Source organism: Typopeltis vanoorti, chromosome 17 (genome assembly GCF_054136105.1).
Source record: "Typopeltis vanoorti isolate ZY-2024b chromosome 17, IOZ_Tvanoo_1.0, whole genome shotgun sequence".
Taxonomy (NCBI): Eukaryota; Metazoa; Arthropoda; class Arachnida; order Uropygi; family Thelyphonidae; genus Typopeltis; species Typopeltis vanoorti.
This window is the reverse complement of record NC_143565.1, coordinates 77,134,606-77,157,113: the sequence shown is the minus strand read 5'-3', so window position 1 is coordinate 77,157,113 and position 22,508 is coordinate 77,134,606. Positions and strand designations below refer to the sequence as shown.

General features: G+C 35.7%; 1 protein-coding gene across 1 annotated transcript in view; it reads right to left on the bottom strand.

The window, feature by feature from the left end:
* LOC150097519 (uncharacterized) overlaps positions 1-22,508 on the bottom strand; it is a 105,807-nt gene that overhangs the window by 9,522 nt on the left and 73,777 nt on the right. The window contains exon 7 of the mRNA XM_090407200.1: positions 3,960-4,155. Within this exon, the coding sequence (XP_090263326.1) occupies positions 3,960-4,155 (196 nt within the window). The remainder of the gene's footprint in view (positions 1-3,959; positions 4,156-22,508) is intronic.

Here is a 22,508-nt window from a genome sequence, read left to right as displayed (position 1 = left end):
GACATTCAATAGTTCTTCTATTCTTATGGCTTATGTAAGATATTATAGTAAAACCAAAAATCAAATTATTGACAAATTTTTATTTGCAAAATATCTTGAAAGTGATGGAACGGAGTTGACAATTTTTTCAGCGATTGGAGGAATATTTAAATAAGTATAATATTCCATTTACTAATATAACAGCAATAGCCACAGATGGTGCACCTGCAACGGTGGGCCATTATCGAGGTTTTGCTACCTTTCTGAAAGAAAAAGTTCAGTGTACGTACCATTCACTGTGTGTTGCATTGAAACCATTTGGTGGCAAAACTCTCAGTGACGAACTGCATGATACTCTAAGAGTGTGTATTAAATCTATTAATCAAATTAGAGCTCATCCTTTTAAATTGCAATTGTTTGCCAAACTTTGTGAAAAAAAATGATGAAGTATTAAACCAATTACTCTTCTAGATAACCATCTTACTTCAGTAAGATGGTTGTCTAGAAGTGCAAGCCTACAAAGATTTGTTGAGTTGTTCAACTCAACCCTAGAGTTTCTTACAGACGTTAATTTGTTATTGAGTGATGAACTGAAGAGAAATAAGAATCATATTTTCTACTTGGCGGACTTATTTTCAAAATTTAATGACATACAGACCCATCTATAAGGTAAAGATGATTCAAGCTCGGGTGATTCTTTTAAGCTTCCAAGCTAAATTAGCCATTTAAATCATCATTGTTACGAAAAGATTTTCAATACTTTTCGAATCTACGACAATTGGAAGTAAAAGATGAAGACTTAGAAATATACACAAAACATCTTCAAAATTTGAGCGATGATTTTAAATTGCGCTTTGCAGATTTTGAAAAAATACACATTCCAGATTGGATTATCACGCCATTTTCTGCAGATATTGAAAATATTGAATGTAACTTATAAGATGAACTTATTGAATTGTCAGTTGATCTTGAAGGTAAGACACTTTTTTTAAAAATAGGACTTTAAGTTACTTTTGGACGAATAAAAATGTTGTACAAAAATATCCAAAACTTTCTGAAGTGGTACTCCCCTTTTTGCTTGCATTTCCAAGCTTGTACATGGTTGAAGCTGGTTTCTGCCATGTTAATTCCATTTTAACAAAACAAAGAAATAAGCTAGATATAGAATTCCATGGCAATTTAAGGCTGAAACTTACTAATTTTAAACCCAACATTGCTGATCTTGTCAAGAGTCATGAAGCACACCCTTCACATTTACAACGTTAATAAATTGTATACTAAGTTAATAAAAGCCTTATTTTCATATATATATATATATATATAAGGAAGATTATATTATTGTTATTTTGTTATCTAAATTAAATTTTATATATTATTTATCCCTCCTATCAAATATGTAATGTTAAGAAGGACGTCAAAAACAAAAACTTATCCCTTTGACGTTAAGCCAATATAATAATATATACTATATTATACATACAATAAATACTGTAACTATAAAATAAACAATCTAAAAACTCACATAAGCATCTTTTTTGCTTGTCCTATTATAATTACATAATAGTAAAATAGAAGGGATCAATAAAAAGTCAAGAAACTCTTGAAGGGGTCGACAGTCAAAGAAGTTTGGCAACCCCTGCTATAGAGGAATCTCACTTTTAAATGCTAGTACAAAATCCTGTCTGATATTATCCTAAAAAGAATTATACCATATGCAGAGGAGATTCTTGGAGAATATCAGGCAGGATTCAGAAGAAATTGATCACCTTTTTACCTTGAGACAAATTTTAGAGAAAAATTGGGAATACAATAAAGAAAGTCATAATCTCTTCATCGACTTCCAAAAAGCATATGATAGTATACATCAAGAAAGTCTATGGAATATCTTAAAGAAATTTGTCAGCCAGCTTGGCCGAGTGGTTAGCGTATCTGCTCTCAGCCAAAAGGCTGCAGGTTCGTCCGCCCTGGGCATGGATTTTTGGGATTGTCTGTGAAAATACTGGTAGTGGTGGTTGGCAGTAGATGGCATTGACGTAGTTGTGGTTCATTGTAGTTGGTGGAAACAGAACTGTAGAGTAGGTGCCCTCCTTCGATGAGAGTCTTTGGACTCCCTGGAGGTGTTACGTAATAATAATTATAATAATTTTCCCTGTATAAGACAAAATAACTGAGATTCATTTATGTTGGCTGAGTGGTCTGAATATCTGCTCTCCAGCCAAAAGGCTGCGGGTTCGATTCCCGGCGTGGGGTTGGATGTTTGTGGTTGTTTGTGAAAATACTAGTGATGATGGTGGGGAGTAGATGGTGCTAGCGATAGATGATGATGGTAGTTGGTGAATTGAGCAGTGGAGAAAGAGTTGTAGAGTGCCCTCCCTTGACGAGTCATTGGACTCTCTGGAGGTGTTATGTAATAATAATAATTTGGAATACCAGAAAAAATAATCAGATTGATCAAAATGTGTGTACAGAAAAATCAATGTAGAGTACTCGCTCACAACCTATTGTCAGAGCCATTCAATATCTCCACAGGTTTAAAACAAGGAGATACAATATCACCTATACTATTCAAAATAGTCTTAGAAAAAGTAATTTGAGAAACAACGAAAAGTACTATGTCATGCTCTACATCATTTCTGGGGGGATATGCAGATGATATTGATATTATAGCAGAAAGTGCAGATGATATAACTGAAACTTTTATAAACCTTAAAACTTCTTCCGAAAAAATAGGTCTTGATATTAACCAAAATAAAACAGAATATTTAAAAGTATCTAGACATAATGATCTCAATAAGCCATCAACTATTCAATTTGCTGACATAATATTGAAAAACTCAATACAATTTAAATATCTAGGCTCTATAATAACTAAAGATAATAAGATCCAAACAGAAATAAAGATGAGAATCCAAGCAGGCAATAAATCATATTTCTCACTTCAGCACCTCCTCTCATCTAAAAATCTGTCACACGAATCTAAAATAAATACCTACAGAATGCTAATTAGACCAGTCATATTATATGGTGCAGAGACATGGAATATAACAAAAGATGAAGAAGATCAATTACGACACTTCAAAAACAAAATCTTAAGAAAAATATTTGGTCCAGTGAAAGATCCTGTGACAAATGAATTGGGAATTGAGAAAGCGAACGAATAAAGAACTCTATGAACTTTATAAGAAGCCACTAATAATAAATGAAATCAGAGCTAGTCACATGAGATAGTTAGGTCACCTGGAAAGAATGGAGGATAACAGGCTAGTGAGGAGAACCTTTCTACATCACCCAAGTGGAAGAAGTCCTATAGGAAGATCCCACAGAAGATGGATGGATAACATTGAAATGGACATGAAAGAGCTGAAGCTGCAAAATTGGAAGGAGTTGGCTAAAGATAGGAAAAAATGGAGAACTATGGTGCTTGCAGCTAAGAACCTTAAGGGTTCGTGAAGCTCAAGAAGATGCTGTGGTTTCAAAAAAAAGAAAAATGTATGGGTTATGAAATACTGGATAAATATTTAGATATTTACCCAGAATATAGAATGCACTGAAGAGAGTAGGTGTAGATGAAAGAATGGTAGATTTCATCATTTAGCAGACTAATTCCCTTATAGTTATTGCAGTCATCTTTATTTCCTTTTTTTATAAATTGGGATAACATATTAAAGAATTTCAGAACTCGACATCAGTATCACATGGCATGCATAATGGATAGAACACTAACTGTACAAGTCTGTTGTAAATCAATGATACAACATGGTAAATAAAACATGTTTGTAATTAGTTAACAACAGTGGTCTTCCTGCTGACTGCTCTTATCTGAAAAAATTCCCAAAGATGTGATAATTTGCTGAGATGAAATTTTGAATTACTCTTACAAAATGATTTAACAGTTGGGTATATAAATTCACGCAAATTCACACTGAAAAGTAATATGAAATATTAAACGAGAAATGCATTTTCTTTGAAAACTAAATTACCTTATTCGGCACTTTAGACCTGGGCTTTGGTATGGGCTTTTCAGGTACATTCATTTTAGGTAACACCTTGATATGTGTCACATTATCAGAAAGCTTAGTTTTGGTCTTTAATAAAGGATCTGTGATCGATGATGCGAGTTCATTTTTTGTTTCAGGAAGAGGTACCGAGCACAACAAATCATCTAAATCATCTGATCTATAAAAATAAGAGTAATAAATAATTTAAATGTTTCTAGTAACTATTAAAAACTCAATCGACAGATTTTAAGAGCAAATCTTAAATTAAAAATCTGTAATCTGTATTCCTTTATGAATGCAAATTATTAACTGATTTTGTCAGAACGTTAGTATCTTCACCATGAGCTGCTGCAGCAAACAAATATTTTACTTTAAAGTTACATTCTGGAAACTGAATTCCAAGAGAGCCAATGCAAATCTTTTGCATCAGATATATTAATAATGTTAACTATGCCACAAACCGTAAAGAGTTTTTGATAATATAACTTTCCAAAGGGGTTACTAATTCTGAGACAGCTCAATTCAATTTTTCTATTTGGTCATTTCACTGCAAGGCAAACCAATATCATCGTACTCTTCTGCTAGTTATTAAATGGCACATTTTACCAAACAAATTCAATCTAGTCTGCTGAACTCCAAACTATAATATGTGGAACATTAAATATTTAATTATGTTTAATTATTTAAATATCTAATTTTACAAATTCTAAAATGTTAAGAACTTTTAATGCCGCTTATATTTACTAACACTCGAACTGAAATGAATGTGATGTGAAAACCACTAGAACTAGCAGATTGCAACAATGAGCTCCAAATGAGAGCGGTTAATTCAGCCTTCGATTGAAAAGTTATTATAAAGGTTCTTCATCTTAAACCAGAATCAAACCTAGATCTTTTCAATCAAAGGAAAATGTTAGTGAACCGCTATTTAATATGTATTTTTAAGAAACATTAGTTTCATAGCTGCTAAAGACGTATGAAGAGCTATGGATTCGACTTATCCATCCTACATTATGCATGTTACTTTCTAGGCTGTCTGAATGTATTTTATTGAAATTTGGTATCTGTTATCTTCAGTTCAACTTTATACAGAACCCACAATATCTGTTGTAATTAAATTTGAAAAGTTACAGTGGGCAGGAGATGTTTTTCATATGGAAAATGACAGTATTCTTAAGAAGACAATAAATGGTAAAATTATATTATTATTAACTGTAATGAAAAAACGAAAAAACTAATGATCTGTAATTAGAATAAGAAGCCCATATCTTAGACAGTGAGTAGTGAGAGGCAGTCACTCCGATTTAAGTTCAGATGGTGAAGTAAGGCTTCAGTGCTTTCTTTAAACAAACGTTCAAATTTATAAGGACACAGATGAAGCAAGCATGTTTCAGACCACAGGACATTGTGGTCTGTTTAAAGAAAGCACTGAGGCCTTATTCTAATCACACATCATTAAAGTTTTTTTTAATAGTTAATAACTAATGCAATGGTTCCTGAATTATACCTTTGCATTGTTTTATGTATAACATCATGTGGCTCTCACCATTTCAAATTAATCCATTGTTCATGTTCTACTTTGTAATTAATTATCATTGCCATCGATGATGGCCTGTAATATTCAGGTAGAAATATATGACTTTAAATAATTATCATTTACTTATTTCCTTGTGTTTAGTGTGAATTAAAGCCAACTCATGGCATAAGTATCTCTTAAAGAACAATTACAACTCCTTCATGGGAAAGAAATAACCAAGAAGAAAAGAAAATTTGGAAAATTATCTGTGTTAAAAAAGGTAAGTTCCGAGCAAGGATATCCTTTCTCAAAAAAATACCGCAATCTCAAGATTATTTCCAACTTCGCAAAGCTAAAGGTGTTCCTAAAGGCCATCAGGTCTCCCAGCACACACACACAACGTCTAATGCAAGCCTATCACTAGTCCACAATCAACTTCGAGCTATGAAACATGAGCTCACTATTGATATGTCTTATCTCTGATCTCTGGAATAGTACCTCCACTGTAGACCCTCGTTCTTACCATGACTAAATGCTCTCTGCGACGACCATTTAACAAACAACTGATATCATCTAGATTGTAAATTCAATGTCCTTGTTGCTAAGCGAAGTCCACTTCATACCATTCCAGAAAATTTGGTAGTTAACATCTTGGGACGCCCTTTAACTGAAATCTGTATTCTTTTAAAAGGACATGAATTTTCCATTATTCCTAAAAAGATACATGAACATATTTCCTTTTCAAAATTGAACGGAACTTATTCATTCTCACTAGTGAGGATACTAATAAACTTCGTTTGAAAGTTTCATCCATACTAATGAAATCATAGCTTCTATCTACGAATATCTGTTTAGCTGAAATGAAAGCTTTACATTCCTTAAGATGCAACAGTCATCTTATTACTACTAAAGCTAAGAAGGGGAAAATCACAGTAGTTATGGATACTGCAAATTATAAAAGAAAAGTATCTTTTTTATTATGGGATCGATTGACATACAGGAAATGGATCAGAACCCAACAAACAAATTCAGATAATTAAACTTACTACTAGATGAAAACATCAAGGAAAACTTAAAATTCATTTTGCCAGAACCCCTTGGTTCCATGGTCTACCTAAGATGCATAAGGATTCTGTTACATCTTATTCTTCTTCGCCCAAATGTCGACTGTATAAATTCACCTACTTATCACATAGCCAAATTTTAAGCACATTTATTGAGAGCTTCAATTGGAAATTACCGCTCCTTCATAAAAAATTCATCCTATTTTCTATATAAAGTGAAAAATGTTTCCCTACAACCCACTGATCTAATGGTTAGCTTCAATATTGAATCTCTCTCTCTCTCTCTCCACTAATGTACCTCTAGAGGATACACTAGATCTACTTTCAGGAGCATTTCCACAGGATATAGGAATTATTTGGCTTCATTATTCACTCTGGATATCTTATTTGTTAAAATAAGTTTTACAGTCAAGTTGAAGGAACTGCCATGGGAAATCTACTCTTGCCTGCTCTCGCAAACTTCTATTTAGAACATTTAGAAAACATTCTGTTCTCATTCATACACTCTCTGCCTTCATTTTGGGTTCGTTATATAGATGACATTTTGGCGATCTGGCCCCCATAATGAAAAAAAATTACCTATTTTCTTTTTTAATCTAATGTGAACACCATCTACATACATGAATTAAATTTACTATTGGAATAGAAAAAAACAACAATTATCTTCTTAATTATCCTATTTCTCATCCAAAGACAATCATAACACATCCATGTCCAACAAAGAATTCGAATCTGCAACATGTTTTGGAGAGTGAGTATGCTAATAAATCAATATCAGATGACTAACAACAAGCACCTATGAACAAATGCTAAATTTGTTTGACAACAAGTTCAGATTTGATTCAGTACAACTAGGTTAGAGCGCAGCTGTATGAGAATATCAGACGTCCATATTATAACGCTTACTGTAGTACAAGAGAAATCTAGCTCCAGTGTGCAACCACTGTTAGCAGTTCAATTTTTACACGTGGAGTATACTATTACACTGGTAACACCTATATTTCATAAGCATATCTGTATTTCTCGTAAGAAAGATCTCATTTCACTTTTCCTTGACTTTGAAAATATTCAGAACTCCATTCAAGACCAGATGACCTTTCCTACTATACAAACGGTCTCCTCAACCTACAAAAAGGTTGAAGAGACCGTTAGTGTCCTTTTTCATTTAAGACACTGTACAATTCCTAATCATATTTAAATCTCAAATTTCTCCACTCTTAGAGTTCTCACATTTCAGATGCACATTACAAACCTCACTAAAAATTATTTTGATATCCAGAAGATGACACTCTTTTTTCTCTCTCAAAAAGACTTACTTAAATCACTCTCCCAAAGAAGTTTTTCTACACTGTCTTCTCTATAGGTATTTTCATGAGTACTAATTCAATGAACTCGTCACCCCCACACATGGGCTTCAAATTAATTGAATTAACTTCTCATCCTCTTCTTTCATTCCATCTATTTCTGCTCTTTGGAAATCCCTCCCTCATAGCATTTCCCTCAAGGACTATGATTCAGTCTGTTGAAGAAACAATAATAGAATTCTTCTTTCATACTAACCACTTGCCTACATAAGCATTACTGTGTTTTGCAATCTCTCATATGTATGAATTTGAGATACACACACACACACATGCCCATTTCGAATAGATGTGCTGTCGTGTGGCTTATGCAACCTACACTACAAAATTCACATCAATTTGACCGTATGATTGCATTTTTATCAATGTATGAAAGTTGTAAGAGTGCACAGCAAATCAGCATTCATTTTAATTGGTCCAATGCAATAATTGTAGGAATACTTTGAATACTTTAATTTATCAATTAATTGTTATCAAATCTGCTTAGAGTGGGGGACAATGTGTTTGTCTCCCACTTTTAAAATATATTAGAAAACAATAATGAAGTAGAATGCTATATTTGTTTGATATATTTGAATTACTCAAAGGCGTAAATATAATAGTAAATTTGAAAGAGGAAGAGGCTAACCTCCTTCGACTACAATCTGCAAAAGATCTGGCAGAAAACGGGGCATTCAGGAGATCGTCAATATGGGCAAAAAAGTTAAATTATTTATAGAAAATTATATATTAAAAACTTGTCTATATCGGTGTCCAAAAAACGTCAGTTCACACTTCACGCAGGCAAAACAGATGAAACTCAGAAAACAAAAACAGCAACTTATGACAAATGATAACATTCAACTGGATTGGTTGACACAGTAGCCAAACACAGCCACCGAGTTCTGGGTGCTATTGTTTCAGAGCATACCCTGACTTGCCATCTGGGTGGTGGTTTAAACCACTGGAACGCCAAGAATTTGATCCACAGCCTATCTATAAGTCTGTTCAAAGGGCTCAAAGGTGTCCGTATTTATGACCGCACACCCAGACTATTAACGCGAATGTAACGCAATGTTTACACATAGAAAAGTGTCCTCTTCATAGAGCATTAGTATACTGTTTAATTTTAGGAATCATGCAAAGCAAGGAAACAATTAGGGGAGCCTTTAACAGCAATAAATGAAAAAAATATAATATCGGTGATATTGCTATTTCGTGAATATATATCCGATACACACACACAAGTTCTATACCAAGCATAAATTAAATGATTACAAATTCAAACTCATAAATAAAGTGAGCGAAGGTAAGGAAGTAAAAAAATGCACAAAAATAAAAGTACAAAGAGTAACTTAAAAAAAAACTCCTTATGATTATTATTTATTTATATATTTTATATTTATTATGATTTTTATTATATGCATGCTTACAAAGTAATAATTTTAACTTTTACTATGAGAACACATGGAGCAAATATAAGTTGGTGACTCAACCAGAGAATGTGGTTTGTGTATTGAAGCTTAATTCATTGAATCATTTCAATGAATTAAGCTATGATGATTCAGAAGAAAGCATCAAAAGAAACCTCCAATGGAGATACTGATTCGAAAGACCATTAAATTTTACAATATACTGAATTTTTTTTTAGAAAAAGGAAGAGTCCAGGCAGATCGTATGCAAATACCATGAATTCAGTGTACCAGAGATGACACTGCGCAGAAAATTTCAAAATTCTTGCTCGCTAGTCTTACTGACTGCAACAACACCGAAGTGGTGAATTTTGAAGTAACGTGAAAGAACATAGTGGGCGAAGATTAAAAATTCCTGTTGAAAATATTTTTCTGGGACGAAGGAATATTTTATATTTCTGAAGAATCAAGTTTTTGATGACACTTGAGTATATGAATCCTCACTTCGTGGTTGAAGAAGAGAACACTAGAAGTGAGTGTGTGTGTTTTGTGAGGATCTTTCAAACAGGATCTTTCTGTTCACAAGTGTAAAAACTCTTCGCCTTCAAAGTAAAAAAAAAAATAATAATAATAAAAGCATTATCAACAGTGATGTGTTACGAGTTGCAGCCAATTACCAAAAATGATGACTAAATCCAAATGTTGTTTTGCAATATTTGGCCGTTAAGTATTTGGTGACGAAGCTGCACCACACATCACAATGGGGTGACAACGTTCTTGGAATACATAGTTGCTTGAAATATGGATCTGTTGAGAGGGATTCACTTCCTGTACTTTGCAATCCTCAGATCTGATACATGTGTTCTGTAGGACTTGATGAAAGTCGACGTTCTGTGTTCGGTCAATACCTGAAAGGGTAATGGCCAAACATAATCTTATGGTCTCCCTTTCATTCTTCACAAGTGAATTGCAAGTTTTCTCTCTCGTCATTCACTATAGGTCACGTTGAAAGTTTCTATTTTAGATTTCACCATCAATGCCGGAATACCCCTAGTGCTCAGTATCTTGTCCACACTTATCCATCGGGACATAAATGACCTCTCACTGAACTCAAATCTATCCACAGTTTTGATGATGGCAGTTATATTTGACAAACCTTCTAGTGCTCATATATTCCAATCAATCAATGCCTCAAACACTGGTTTCCTTGTCATTCTCCACAGGTGGCGAGTTTTATCGATTGGTTGAGATTACAACAGACACAACTAAGGCTATGGAGCCAGGTATACAGAATGAAACCCTGACATTCTGGGAGAGAAAACTTACTACCTCTGTAGTAAATTTTCAATTGGAAAGAACAAAAAAAAAAATCCTCGTAATGTTTTATAACAGCATAAGATTGTACCAGTGACAACCAAAATGAATTCTGTCACTCCTAATAAGTCTTATCAAGACCAAAATCCAAGTATTACCAACCAAAGGGCAAATGCAGCTATGACGGTACACGATATTTACCCTTTGTGAGGAAAACATCCATGTCTCATTCAATTGAAAAGTCCTTATAAAGGTTACTTTCTGACTGAATGGTAAATGCCTCAATGTCCTTCCAAATGAGATACAGTGCGAGGATTACTTCTCAACTCAAACATTACCAAAACACTGTTATTTCTCTTTTTTCTCTCAAGAACCAACTCACTTCAGCACTCATTAAATTTAATACTCACATGTCCCAAGAAGATTAGATTTCACTTCAGTGATTTGCTCCTTTTACTTCCCATCCCTTAAAAAACATACAAATCTCCAATCAGCTTAATTGGAGTAGCATATGCTTTTCACATTTAGTCATTCTACAGGTATTTTCATGGCCATAGTTCTTCAGAACTATTTTCCTTCATCCCCCTGCTTTCACCTGAGACAGTGAAAACACAATTGCTGGTCAACATCCATTTGTAGTCCAACTTAGCTTCAAACCTACGAAATTTACTTTCGGTCATACTCTTTCATTCAGCCTACTTCTGGAAGAACAGTCCTCACACTGTTTTCCTCAAGTATTGCAACCTCCAAGTATCAAGAAACAATAGTTTCTTGCTTACTTCTTTACCAACTGTGCAAGCATGGCACTAATATGCTATAAGTTTTATAATCCTCTATGCTGTGCTATGCAGAAGGTATTATAATTACTATAACCTAGGAATATGAGAGTTACGATACTGTTTAAATACCATACTTAAGCTGGCTCATTGAAAAAATTTATCCTGTTTCAATTTTAATCTTCATAGTAATTAGATTTTTCACACACAATCTGCAAATGCTCTGCACCTGAATAATGTCCAGAAAATTTTTATCCTATCCAGTCTGAGAAACCATCTGAAGAACATACAGCAAAGTTCACAGACTATACTTTTAGAGTGCTGACGGGAAGAAGAGCCCACTTGTAGGCTATGTACCTAATGTTTTTTTTTTTTTTCATTAATTTTTGTGGATGGATTCTAGAAATACATAAAATCCATCATCTCGGATAATGCTGACACTTTTGCCTAGAGGCACAGCAATTCTTAATGACAGAATGAATTCATGGATCTGACGGGATAAACTTCATGGTTAAAATAAGTTTGTTGGGTTTGTTCCTCATCCTCTTGCTTAATGCCAGTAACGAAGGTTTTCGTCATGGATCAGCTGCTCACTTGCAAAGTCAAGCTAAAGTTGGCAATAAATTATCCTTTGGAGCGATATCATAACATATGTGATGCAAATCTTATTGCCATGACTTTTGTAATACCAGAAGTGACGCCAATGTTAGACAAAAGATTTTGAATGGAGAGCGACAATGTCATTTTTGGTGAAAATCGATAGTCCCAAAAAGACAAAATTTCATGAAACTTTATGGGGTAGAATTATGACTCAACGAGGGAGCAATTAGGGAACATGTGTGTATTTTAATATATAAAGTTCCCAAGTGTGTATTTTTTTAAGGTTGTTAATTCAGTCATGAACAGTGTAATCTAAACAATCAAAACAGAACTAAGTTGCGAAAACTAAAAACATCTAATTTTTCATAAACCTGAAATACATCATTAGTTCACTTTTGGACAATTTACAGATACTACTTAGGAACACTTTCTGCTAAATGTTGATAAATGGAAATATAGCGGTCCATATCTCCAAGTAATTCCTGAAGTAAAATTGGTTGTGCTGGTCTTACCCTCAATTGAAGCCCTGACTATTTCAAGGTACTCTACAGGATTCAGATCGGAATCTATAATCTAGTTTGAGCTCTGTACTTCCATTTTCTCAAAGCATATACCAACAACCCTGCAGGAGAGCATGATACCATATCATTCGACAGTCATCTAGACCTCTGTTACAGAAGACACGTCGTAGGCAACAAAGAATTGTCCAGAACGTCGGTATAACGTTGTGGACAATTCTTTATAACAAGTTCGTTCTCCAAACTAGAAGCATTCCCCAATTCCATAATACCACCATTACGCTTAACAGATTGAAAGAAACACTGATAAATAATGTTTAACATTCTTCCAGCATCAGCCATACCTAAAAACGTCCATCTTGTTTGATGACTGAAGAGTAATGCAAGGCAAATCACTGAATTGAACGGTTTCTGCATTAAGAACTTTTCATCACCCAAGTCGAATAGTGCATTGTTTGGAGTGGTGTTTGGTTTGAACATAGCAGCCCATCCACAGAAAAAGAGGTATCAGACATGAACCTTTACAGTACAGAATTCAATGATACATGACATCAGGAACATACAATCACTTTTCAGAATTCTAACCCAATTTTCGGCCTGTGTGATTTGCATGACCATTTCTTAGATTTCTTTAATCCATTATAGATCCATCTTTCAATTATAATTATTTCAGTCAGAACTGATCTCCGATCTCTAATTTTCAAATCACAAGAACTAATCGATGACTGGCATTGCAGCCCAGATCAGTATTTAGCAAAGAAAAAAAAAAGGGGGGGGGGTTGTGAATGATGACCTTCTAAGCCTGTGCGGAAACATGGAACACTACAATGGAAAACTGCTATTTTTTCCTTAATCTTAATTGGTATTATTGTGTAGGTTATTTTTTGATTTGTTACAAACCATTAACATACAATTAATACACAAAAAATACTCAACTCCAATCCATAAATAAAGCAGTTCTTTTAACAGATGAAATGCAAGGCAAGAATGGTTCTGTAATGGTCACTGTTTATACATTCCTAAAAAAAAACAAAAAAAAAAAAAAAAAAACAGGTAAACTGATGACCAATCAATATTAGTGAAATAGGAGAAAAGTTTCAATTCGGAATGACTAAGGAAAAACAGTATATGGCAAACAGAACACATAAATACACTAAAATATCTGAGTGATAACATCAACACCTCCTCTATAAAGACAATGGATTGTTTGATTGTTTTCAGCGACGTCTAACGAAATATCTCGCAATAGTGGCATGACTGAAATTCATCATTTCCGTGAGGAACAAAAGGACTCAACGAATCCGACAGAAACTCAAGGAAAACGCCACCAAGGTCTATTGAAAATTTGGTAAGTGTGTGGTGGACCATAAAATCACAGCACTGCTATATAGGATGGGATCGAGTATTTTGCGTTTTAATGTACGTGTGTTTCAAAGTTCAATCTGTCTGTTTTGGGGGAAAATCTTGGTATCTGTGCTTCTTCTTGGAGAGTGAAACCAATCAGCTTGGTACGAAAAGACTGATGTATAGACTAAAAAGTACCTTGTGGTGATATCAATCAAGCTGGGTCTGCAGGTGACTTCTAGTCACCGATTAAATTTAGAAATCTAATTTCTTTGGTAAATGCTAAAAGCCTTAAATCGAGACGGTGTTCTCTGGCTGACTCGACTGTGTCAGGCTGCTTGGATATCTGAGCGAGCACCAAAGCAATGGCAGACAGGCATAATAATACCAGTCTTTAAGAAGGGAGACCAGAAAGATTGCAGTAACTATCGTGGCATCTCTCTGCTCAGCCTGCCTGGGAAAGTGTATGCTAAGTGCTTGGAAAGATGGTGCAGGAGCATAGTTGAGTCAAAGTTCCAGGAAGAACAATGTGGCTTTCGTCCTGGTAGAAGCACAACTGACCAAATCTTCACTTTGAGAAATCTTGGGAATATGCCAAGAATGTCTACACGTTTTGTGGACTTGGAGAAGGCATATGACCAGGCTCCTCAGGATAAGCTTTGGCAAGTAGTACAGGAGTATGGAGTGGATGGTCAACTATTAGCTGCCATCAAGTCCCTGTATGAATGTCCAGAGTTTGTGTCAGGGTAAACAGCACAAAGCCTGAACCTTTCACAGTTTCCGTTGGCCTCCGTCAAGGGTGTGTTCTGTGGCCCCTCCTTTTCATAATATTTATGAACTGGATTGATAAGCACAGCCAAGGCAGTGAGTGTGTCAGAATTGGAAAATGTACCATTGGACATCTGCTTTTTGCAGATGACCCAGTTTTGCTTAGCTCTTCCACAGATGACCTCCAGCGGACCCTGGATAGGTTTGTAGCTATTTGTGCAGACGCCAGAATGAAGATCAGTGTGACCAAAACTGAAACATTTGTGGTCTCAAGACAACCATCCCAGGTGGAGAAGTTTAAATACCTTGGGTCCATATTCACGAATGATGGAAAATGGGACGTAGAATTAGATACTCGAATTGGCTTAGCAAGCTCAATATTGCGGGAGCTTGGCTGTTCAGTAGTATTGAAGCGGAAGTTAAGCCAGAAGGCAAAGCTGACTGTCTTCAATACAGTCTATGTCCCCATCTTCACCTATGGTCATGAGAGTTTGGTAATGACCGAAAGAATGCAGACACGAATCCAAGCGGCTGAAATGAGGTTCCTTCGAGGGGTTGTGGGACTGACAACACTCGACAGAGTCCGAAGCTCTGCAATTCGGGAAACTCTCGATACTCAACCGCTGCTTCTCCGTGTTGAGAGATCACAGTTATGTTGGTACAGGCACCTGGAGAGAATGCCACAAGAGAGGCTCCCTCAGCAGGCGCTCTTTGCCAAGCCAGAGAGAGGGTGGGAGGCCACGTGGAAGGCCAAGGACTCGCTGGATAGATTATATCCAAAACCTTGGGTGGACATGTTTGGGAATCCCACCAGAACACCTGAGTTTGGTGGCAGAGGATCATGACCATTGGAAGTTCCTCTTGCAGCTGTTGCCCCCACAACCCAATTAGGAAGAGTGGGCCTTGAAGATGTATTTCTTTGGCGATTTTCTAAGAAAAACTATCTTTAATCCCACAACTCAATAAAATCGCCCACAGAACGCATAAGTGCATTCAAAAAAACAGAATTAGAATCTTCACATCTCATATGGGAGAGCATTTGCGTTCGGTGATGGCGAAAGGTGGAGCCTGGTTGCATATCAATTTCGGAAAAAAAAAAAAAAAAAAAAGTTAGGAGTAAAAGAACACTACCTACTCACATGGAGAATGGAAAGGGATTAGATTATTTTTCACTGAATAAATGTCATTCAAATTTCAAACCGCATAACTACAACAAATTTTAAAATTTATTAATACATTTAAATTTTAAATAATTTATCTGATATTTGTAAATTCGGAAAAATATTTTTAAAGTTTTGTATAATGTTTCAGGACACATGAAGCTCGAACTAAGTGTCAACACCGGAATGGCATTCAACTGGCCAGATGTTTAGAAGACGCGTACTATATGTACGGTTTTTAATACTGGTTTCAATTCTTTAAACCAGGGTTGGGGAACGTCCGGCTCGCGAAATCATTTGGTCTGGCCCTGACAAGACAACTGCAAGCGGGACTCGAAATTCAATAAATCTAGGATGTTTTTTCATAGCAACATAAATTTATATTAAGTGAATCATAATAATGACGTAAATTTTGAGGAACAAGCAAGGAATGTCCATTACGGGATAGACAGGACACACACGAGTACATGACGGGACAGACATGTATGCTTCTCGAGAGTTGATGGTACAAACGTTGGATATGTTCCAAATCCAAGATGAAGGATTAGAACAGCGATCAAAGCAAAATAATCGCGTCGCTGGCGACACATACACACACTGGATAGTTATTAAAATTTAAGTGGTGGGACATCCTACAAATTGCGACTACAAAGAAAAGTTGATGCAGAGTGTCATTCTTTCCAAGAGAAATGGACAAATGATTACTTTTTGTTTAAGTCAAAGGCAAACCTGTGTGCCTATTTTGTGGCGATGCGTTAGCAGTAATGAAAAAAGCCAATCTGGAGCGTCATTACAGCTCAAACATGCTCAACTCAATGAATTGGGAGGCCAAATGGATCCGGATAAAATCAATGCTCTTCAGCGGAGTTTGGAAACACAACAAGCTGTTTTCACTAGGCCCCGTTGTGACAAAGACAACGTTATTCAGACGAGTTATGTAGTGAGCAAGCTAATCGCAAAGAAGCTGAGGCCTCACGTAGAGGGAGAGTTTGTGAAAGAGTGCATGGTGGCTGCTGCAGAGTTGTTAGCACCAGACAAAGTAAAATTGTTTCCGAGTGTTAGTTTGTCTCGGAGAACCATCTCAGATCAACTTACTGACTTGGCACAAGATATTGAAAAAAACATTGAAGGATTCTGTATGAGATTTCCAATTTTTCTCTCTGGCTTGTGACGAGACAACGGACATAACAAATACTGCTCAACTGGCCGTTTTCGTTCGTGGGATAGCCGTAGAGTTTGACACACGAGAGGAACTGCTGTCACTGGAAGCCATGCATGGCACTACATGAGATGAGGACTTGTTTTATCAATGAAAAAAACTTGAGCTAACATTTGAAAAGTTAAGTGGCCTTACTACAGATGGAGTTCCAGCTATGGTTGGCTCGCAAAAAGGGTTAATTGCATTTGTCAAGAAAGAACTGAATCGTCTCAGTCTTGATCCAAGTGATTTAATTATATGTCACTGCATCATATACCAAGAAAGTCTCTGTGCACAGTCATTGTGATGTGATGTCAACAGTAGTGTCATGCACAAATTTTGTCAAAAGCAGAGGATTTAACAGTCGCCAGTTTAAGGAGTTAAATGATCTTGAGTCCGAGTACGGTGATCTTGTTCCCGCGACTCAGTGCGGTGGCTGAGTCGCGGGAACATGCTCATGAGGTTTTACGAACTGCGGGATGAAGTCAAGCAGTTCATGGAGATGATGGGAAAACCTGTCAGGGAACTCAATGATAGCAAGTGGCTGTGTGATCTAGCGTTCATGGTGGACATTACCAAGTATCTCTCAGAGCTGAACGTCAAGATGCAGAGGCCCCAACCAGCTTCTCAGCTGGTTGAGCTAAATAATTTGAATCATTTGAAGCTAAATTAAGGCTGTGGAAAGTGCAACTCGAAAGGAATAACACGGTACATTTCTCCACTCTAGAAGGACAAAAGCCTTCTATGACTTAAATATGCTGGCGAATTTGCGAAATTAATTGAGGCATTTAATGAAAAAGTCAAGGACGTGAAAAATAAACAAATGGAACTGAACATTTTTGCTACACCATTCAATGTGGAATCAACTGATGTGCCTGATAACCTACAACACGAAATCATTCAGCTGCAAAGCGATGATGAGCTGAAAGTTAGGTACAACCACCTCCCACTGCTTGAGTTCTATAAACAATGATAAATTCCCCACTTTGAGGAGCAGAGACGTCGTGAGGAATTTTGGTGCCTATGGCCAGGAAAGAAAATTGCGGCGTTCTAAAAAAAAAAAAAAAACAACCTTAAAAATCTTAATTTTTGCACCTATGGCCGGGGCCATACGCCTCTGTTGAGGAGTATGCATCTATGTTCGGAACAACTTACTGCTGCGAGCAGTTCTTTTCAAAACTTACCATCGCAAAGAGTCGACTGCGCTCCAGACTGACGGACGCAAACCTGGAAAAGCAGTTGCGAGTAGCATCATCATCAATACCGGCTAACATCACACGCCTCACTAAAGAGAAGCAGTTCCAGCCATCACATTAGAGGTGAGTTAATTAAATGTTTGACCAAATATAGCAGGCAAATTTTTAAGTTGATAATTTTATATGACCCGCGAATGATGTTATAAATATCTAAATGACCCTTGGCAGAAAAAAGGTTTCCCCATCCCTGCTTTAAACCATTATTTAACGTGACATTTTTGTATAGACGTTATCGTTTTAGTATTCTATCATTTTCTTTGCAAGCCAGATGTAATTTTTAATATGTCAGCTGCTTATGGGCCACCACAATTTTGTACATATCTACCCAGAAAGTTATTCCAGAAAACAGAAAGAAGATAATCTAGTTGAAATCTGGTTTCAATTCTGTCAATACGTCATATTAAAGGTATATACAGCGCTGGCGCCAAGTATTTTTCTTGTGCGCGCGATTAATGTTCGGCGCCTTTCCAAAAAAGTTTTTTTTGAATAAAGTGTGAATAAAATGACATGAAATGAAAAACAAATGAAAACCGCTTTACACTATGTTACTTACGGATTAGTCCTGCTTATACAATTTTTTCTTACATGGAAACCAACAATTAATCATAAGTTGATTTATAATACATCAAAAAATAAAGAACCATTTTAGGTATATTTTCGTAAATTTTAATAAAAACTTAGTGATATAATCGGGTCCAGGATACAATTTCAGAATTTATTTGTTCGTTTCCGGGAAGATCTGAAGGGGCCCGAACGGAAGACGACGTACATTCATAATTATATGTACCATTCTGTACCATTCGTTGTTCGTTTAAACTCTTATCTCATATTTTTTGAGATCTTTTAGGCGCCTTTTCTTTTGCGGCGCCTGTGTATATTGCACACTTCGCACACGCCACCAGTCGGGCCTGGGTAGGAACAATAATGTTGAATACATGAACAAGCTCGTGTAGTTCGTTAGAAGCACAGCTAAAGCCAATTTTTTAAAGCAAATTTCAAGATCAGATTATTAAATTATTTTCACTCTAATCTATTCACATGACGTTAGAGAACAGGGATTTTATCAATGCATTCATTTTCAATCGAAAAAATAACCCAGCATGGTTGCTTTTTACAATATAAGATGAAAGTTTTTTTTTTTTTTTTTTTATACACATGCATGATACAAATGGAGGAGCACAAAATTCATATAAAGAAACCTGCACATCTTTCCTTACAACAACTAGAACGGTACGTCATTGACAAAACTTAGGCTGCTGAAAAATCATGTTGATCATCATCCAGTGTGACAGGAGATGAAAGAAAAATGGCTACGACTGCAGAGTTTGCGAGATTACAGCAGAAAGGTCATACTTCAAGCATGACAGGACTGAGTTATTGAATTTAGTTAAGTGCACTATCCTAGAGCTCGTCGCGGTTACGAGCAGGGAGTGGAAATATATGTATTTAAGAGTTCGAGAAAATCACTGCCCAAGAAAAATTGGACCTTCCAAACTCTATCAGTTCGTCTTCGGACTAAAAGGAATAAATGGTGTGGGGGGAAATGCATATCATTGAATAGTCCGTATCTCGCAGAACTAGTGAAGTTAATCCTCCCTCACAACATGCGCACAATTTTATTTTATTAGCAGCTGCGTTTCGCAAATGTGCAAGCACCTAATAGATTAGTTTTGTTAGTCTCTTTCCATATATCTATATGGAAAAGACTAACAAAAGATACTGCGCTCTGGCCGGACAGATTTTTAATGCCATTTGGTATCCCGATGGTTACTAAAATTTATCTCAAATTTAGTTTCAATCAGGCTATTTTTAATGGCAAAATTAAGCAGGACATTCGAAATGCTACAAAGTAATTTCTTGCACTAAGGTAGAACCTTGGTATATTTTGGACCGCTTTTAAAAAGTGGCAAAATTATGCAAAAGCGATTTGAAACAATAGTAAACCATACAAGTGATACTATTTTTGTGGCTAATGAATTATAAAAAGTACTGAGTGATAATGAGACAATCATAAAGTGTTTTCGCATTAATATTCTTTTATCTTTTCGACATTCATCATCAATTCACTATCATAGCAACTGAAGAAGCCGTTCTCGACTTGACCGATCCTAAATACAAAGTTTCATTCAATTCTGATTGGCCAAAAGCGTAGTTATTTATAGGTTTGCAGACGGAAAGAAAAAAAAAAAAACGCGCTACGTATTTTGCGAAGTGAAGCACATTTTTATATGTACTGTATTTTAAATGCAAATCTCATCACTAACGAAATGTAACCATATAGAAACTTCCATGCTAGGCTTCCAGAATAGATAATCCTATTCTGGAAACCAAACATGGAAGTTTTTCAAGTCACTTCAGACCTCCAATAAGCAGGGTAGTGGTAGTCTCACCAGGAGATGAAATTCACCTCTTACCGAAAGTCATTCGCAAACATCTACACTTATGGCGAAATTCGGAGCAGCCAACTGGTCGGAAACGCTAACCTACCAGACCAGCATAACAAGCTTTATTTGCCAAATTAAAGATAAACAGGGACACAGCAAGAACGAAAGACAATGGTATCGTGTAAAATTACGAATGAGGCACCAAGGGCAGTATATTATGTCTGTTAACTGCGTATATTCTCTGGTTGGTTTATCAATACTAAAGTATGGAAATTTTCTTCTTTCACGACTAGTAAGGAGTTTCATAGGGGTATGATTCTATTGAAAAAGTCCGATTCTCTCCAGTTCGACTTGGCGTGGTGAACATATAACTTGTTTCGGCATCAGGTGCTACGCGAAGGAGAGAAAATAAAGGCGTCTTCGCAGTAACGACATTGTTCCGTACACGGAACAATGTCGTTACTGCGAAGACTGGAGTGAAATCTACATAGGATTTCTTATCCTGCCACATTGGTAAACTGGCTAGAAAAACACGCCCATCAGTCTGTATAGGGTGATGAGCGTGTCACGAAAGTGTGGTATGAAAATCAGTAAAAAGAATCCGAAAAAACACCTTTTCGAATTTAATGTCTCTGATAAGAATGGAATTCCAGATGACACTGCAATAATCGAAAATTAAACAGACTTTACATAAGGTGACAAATGCCTTCACTGAAAGTTGCTCATTGTTAGAGGAAAGTACGAAAAAATAAGAGATGCGACTCGAGATGTTTGAAGTATTCAGTGGCCATCAGAAGTCTACTAAAGTGATATTTTTAAGCGATTTCCCTAAGCAAGAAAGGCTACAAACCTAATGTCGATTTAGTACTGTGGGTATGTTAAGGGTTTACATGTATCGTTTCTATGGTACATGGAAAATGCGCTGCAAATCATTTCAGGACTCCAAAGCAGGGTAGTAGTCTCAACACTGGGTGACAAAAATCATCTACCACTCAAAGACTGTAAAACATACATACCATATCAGGAATGGTTGGAACTAGGGATTCCAAGACCCAGCTATTTTTCTTTTCCGAGGAATCTTAGACACCCCCCCCCACACACAGTCCTGGAACTATCCAATTTCGACTCATGAAAATTATTTATTTTTTTCCAAAATTATTCCCCATACATTTTTAAGTTTACACTATTTTGAATAACTGAACATTTTTCCAGGAACAATAATTAATTCTAATTAGTTAGTGTTCGGATCTGCGTTTTAGTCTTACTAAAACATTGATCCAAATCTCTTAATTCCTTACTTTTTGATATTTGCTCCTCTCATTTTATGTTCATCGAAATTCAAAGTTAACTTTTAAGATAATTTTTCAAATTCTTTGGTAATATATATTTCTGCTTTGAAATTTGCATATAAAAAAACTATTGACAATTGTTCAAAGTGAGATTATTCCATCTTCGGTGCCCAATCCAGATACAATCTACCTTAACTTTTTTGTTTTACCAAAGTTTAAAATTTACTGATTAGCTTTTATTATTCATTTATTTGTTTGTTTGTTTATTTTATTTATTTGTTTATATTTTCGGTTGCACTTTTTTCTCTATTTTTTTTTTTTTAAAGAAAAAGGGGGATGCATGCACGTTCTACATGTTTCATCAGTCACTAGTATGTGATCTTTTAATTATATCCAGAGACAGGGCATAATTTCATAGATACTTATTATATATTTGCAAAAAAATAAACATGCTTATGAAACAATCAAGAAAAATGGTTCAATGTAAATTGTTCTTATAAAAGGCTATAAACATGAACATTTTTATAGATCGCAGACACCTCAAATCAGCTAGCATTTATTTATTTATTATTATTATTAGTTTACACCTCAA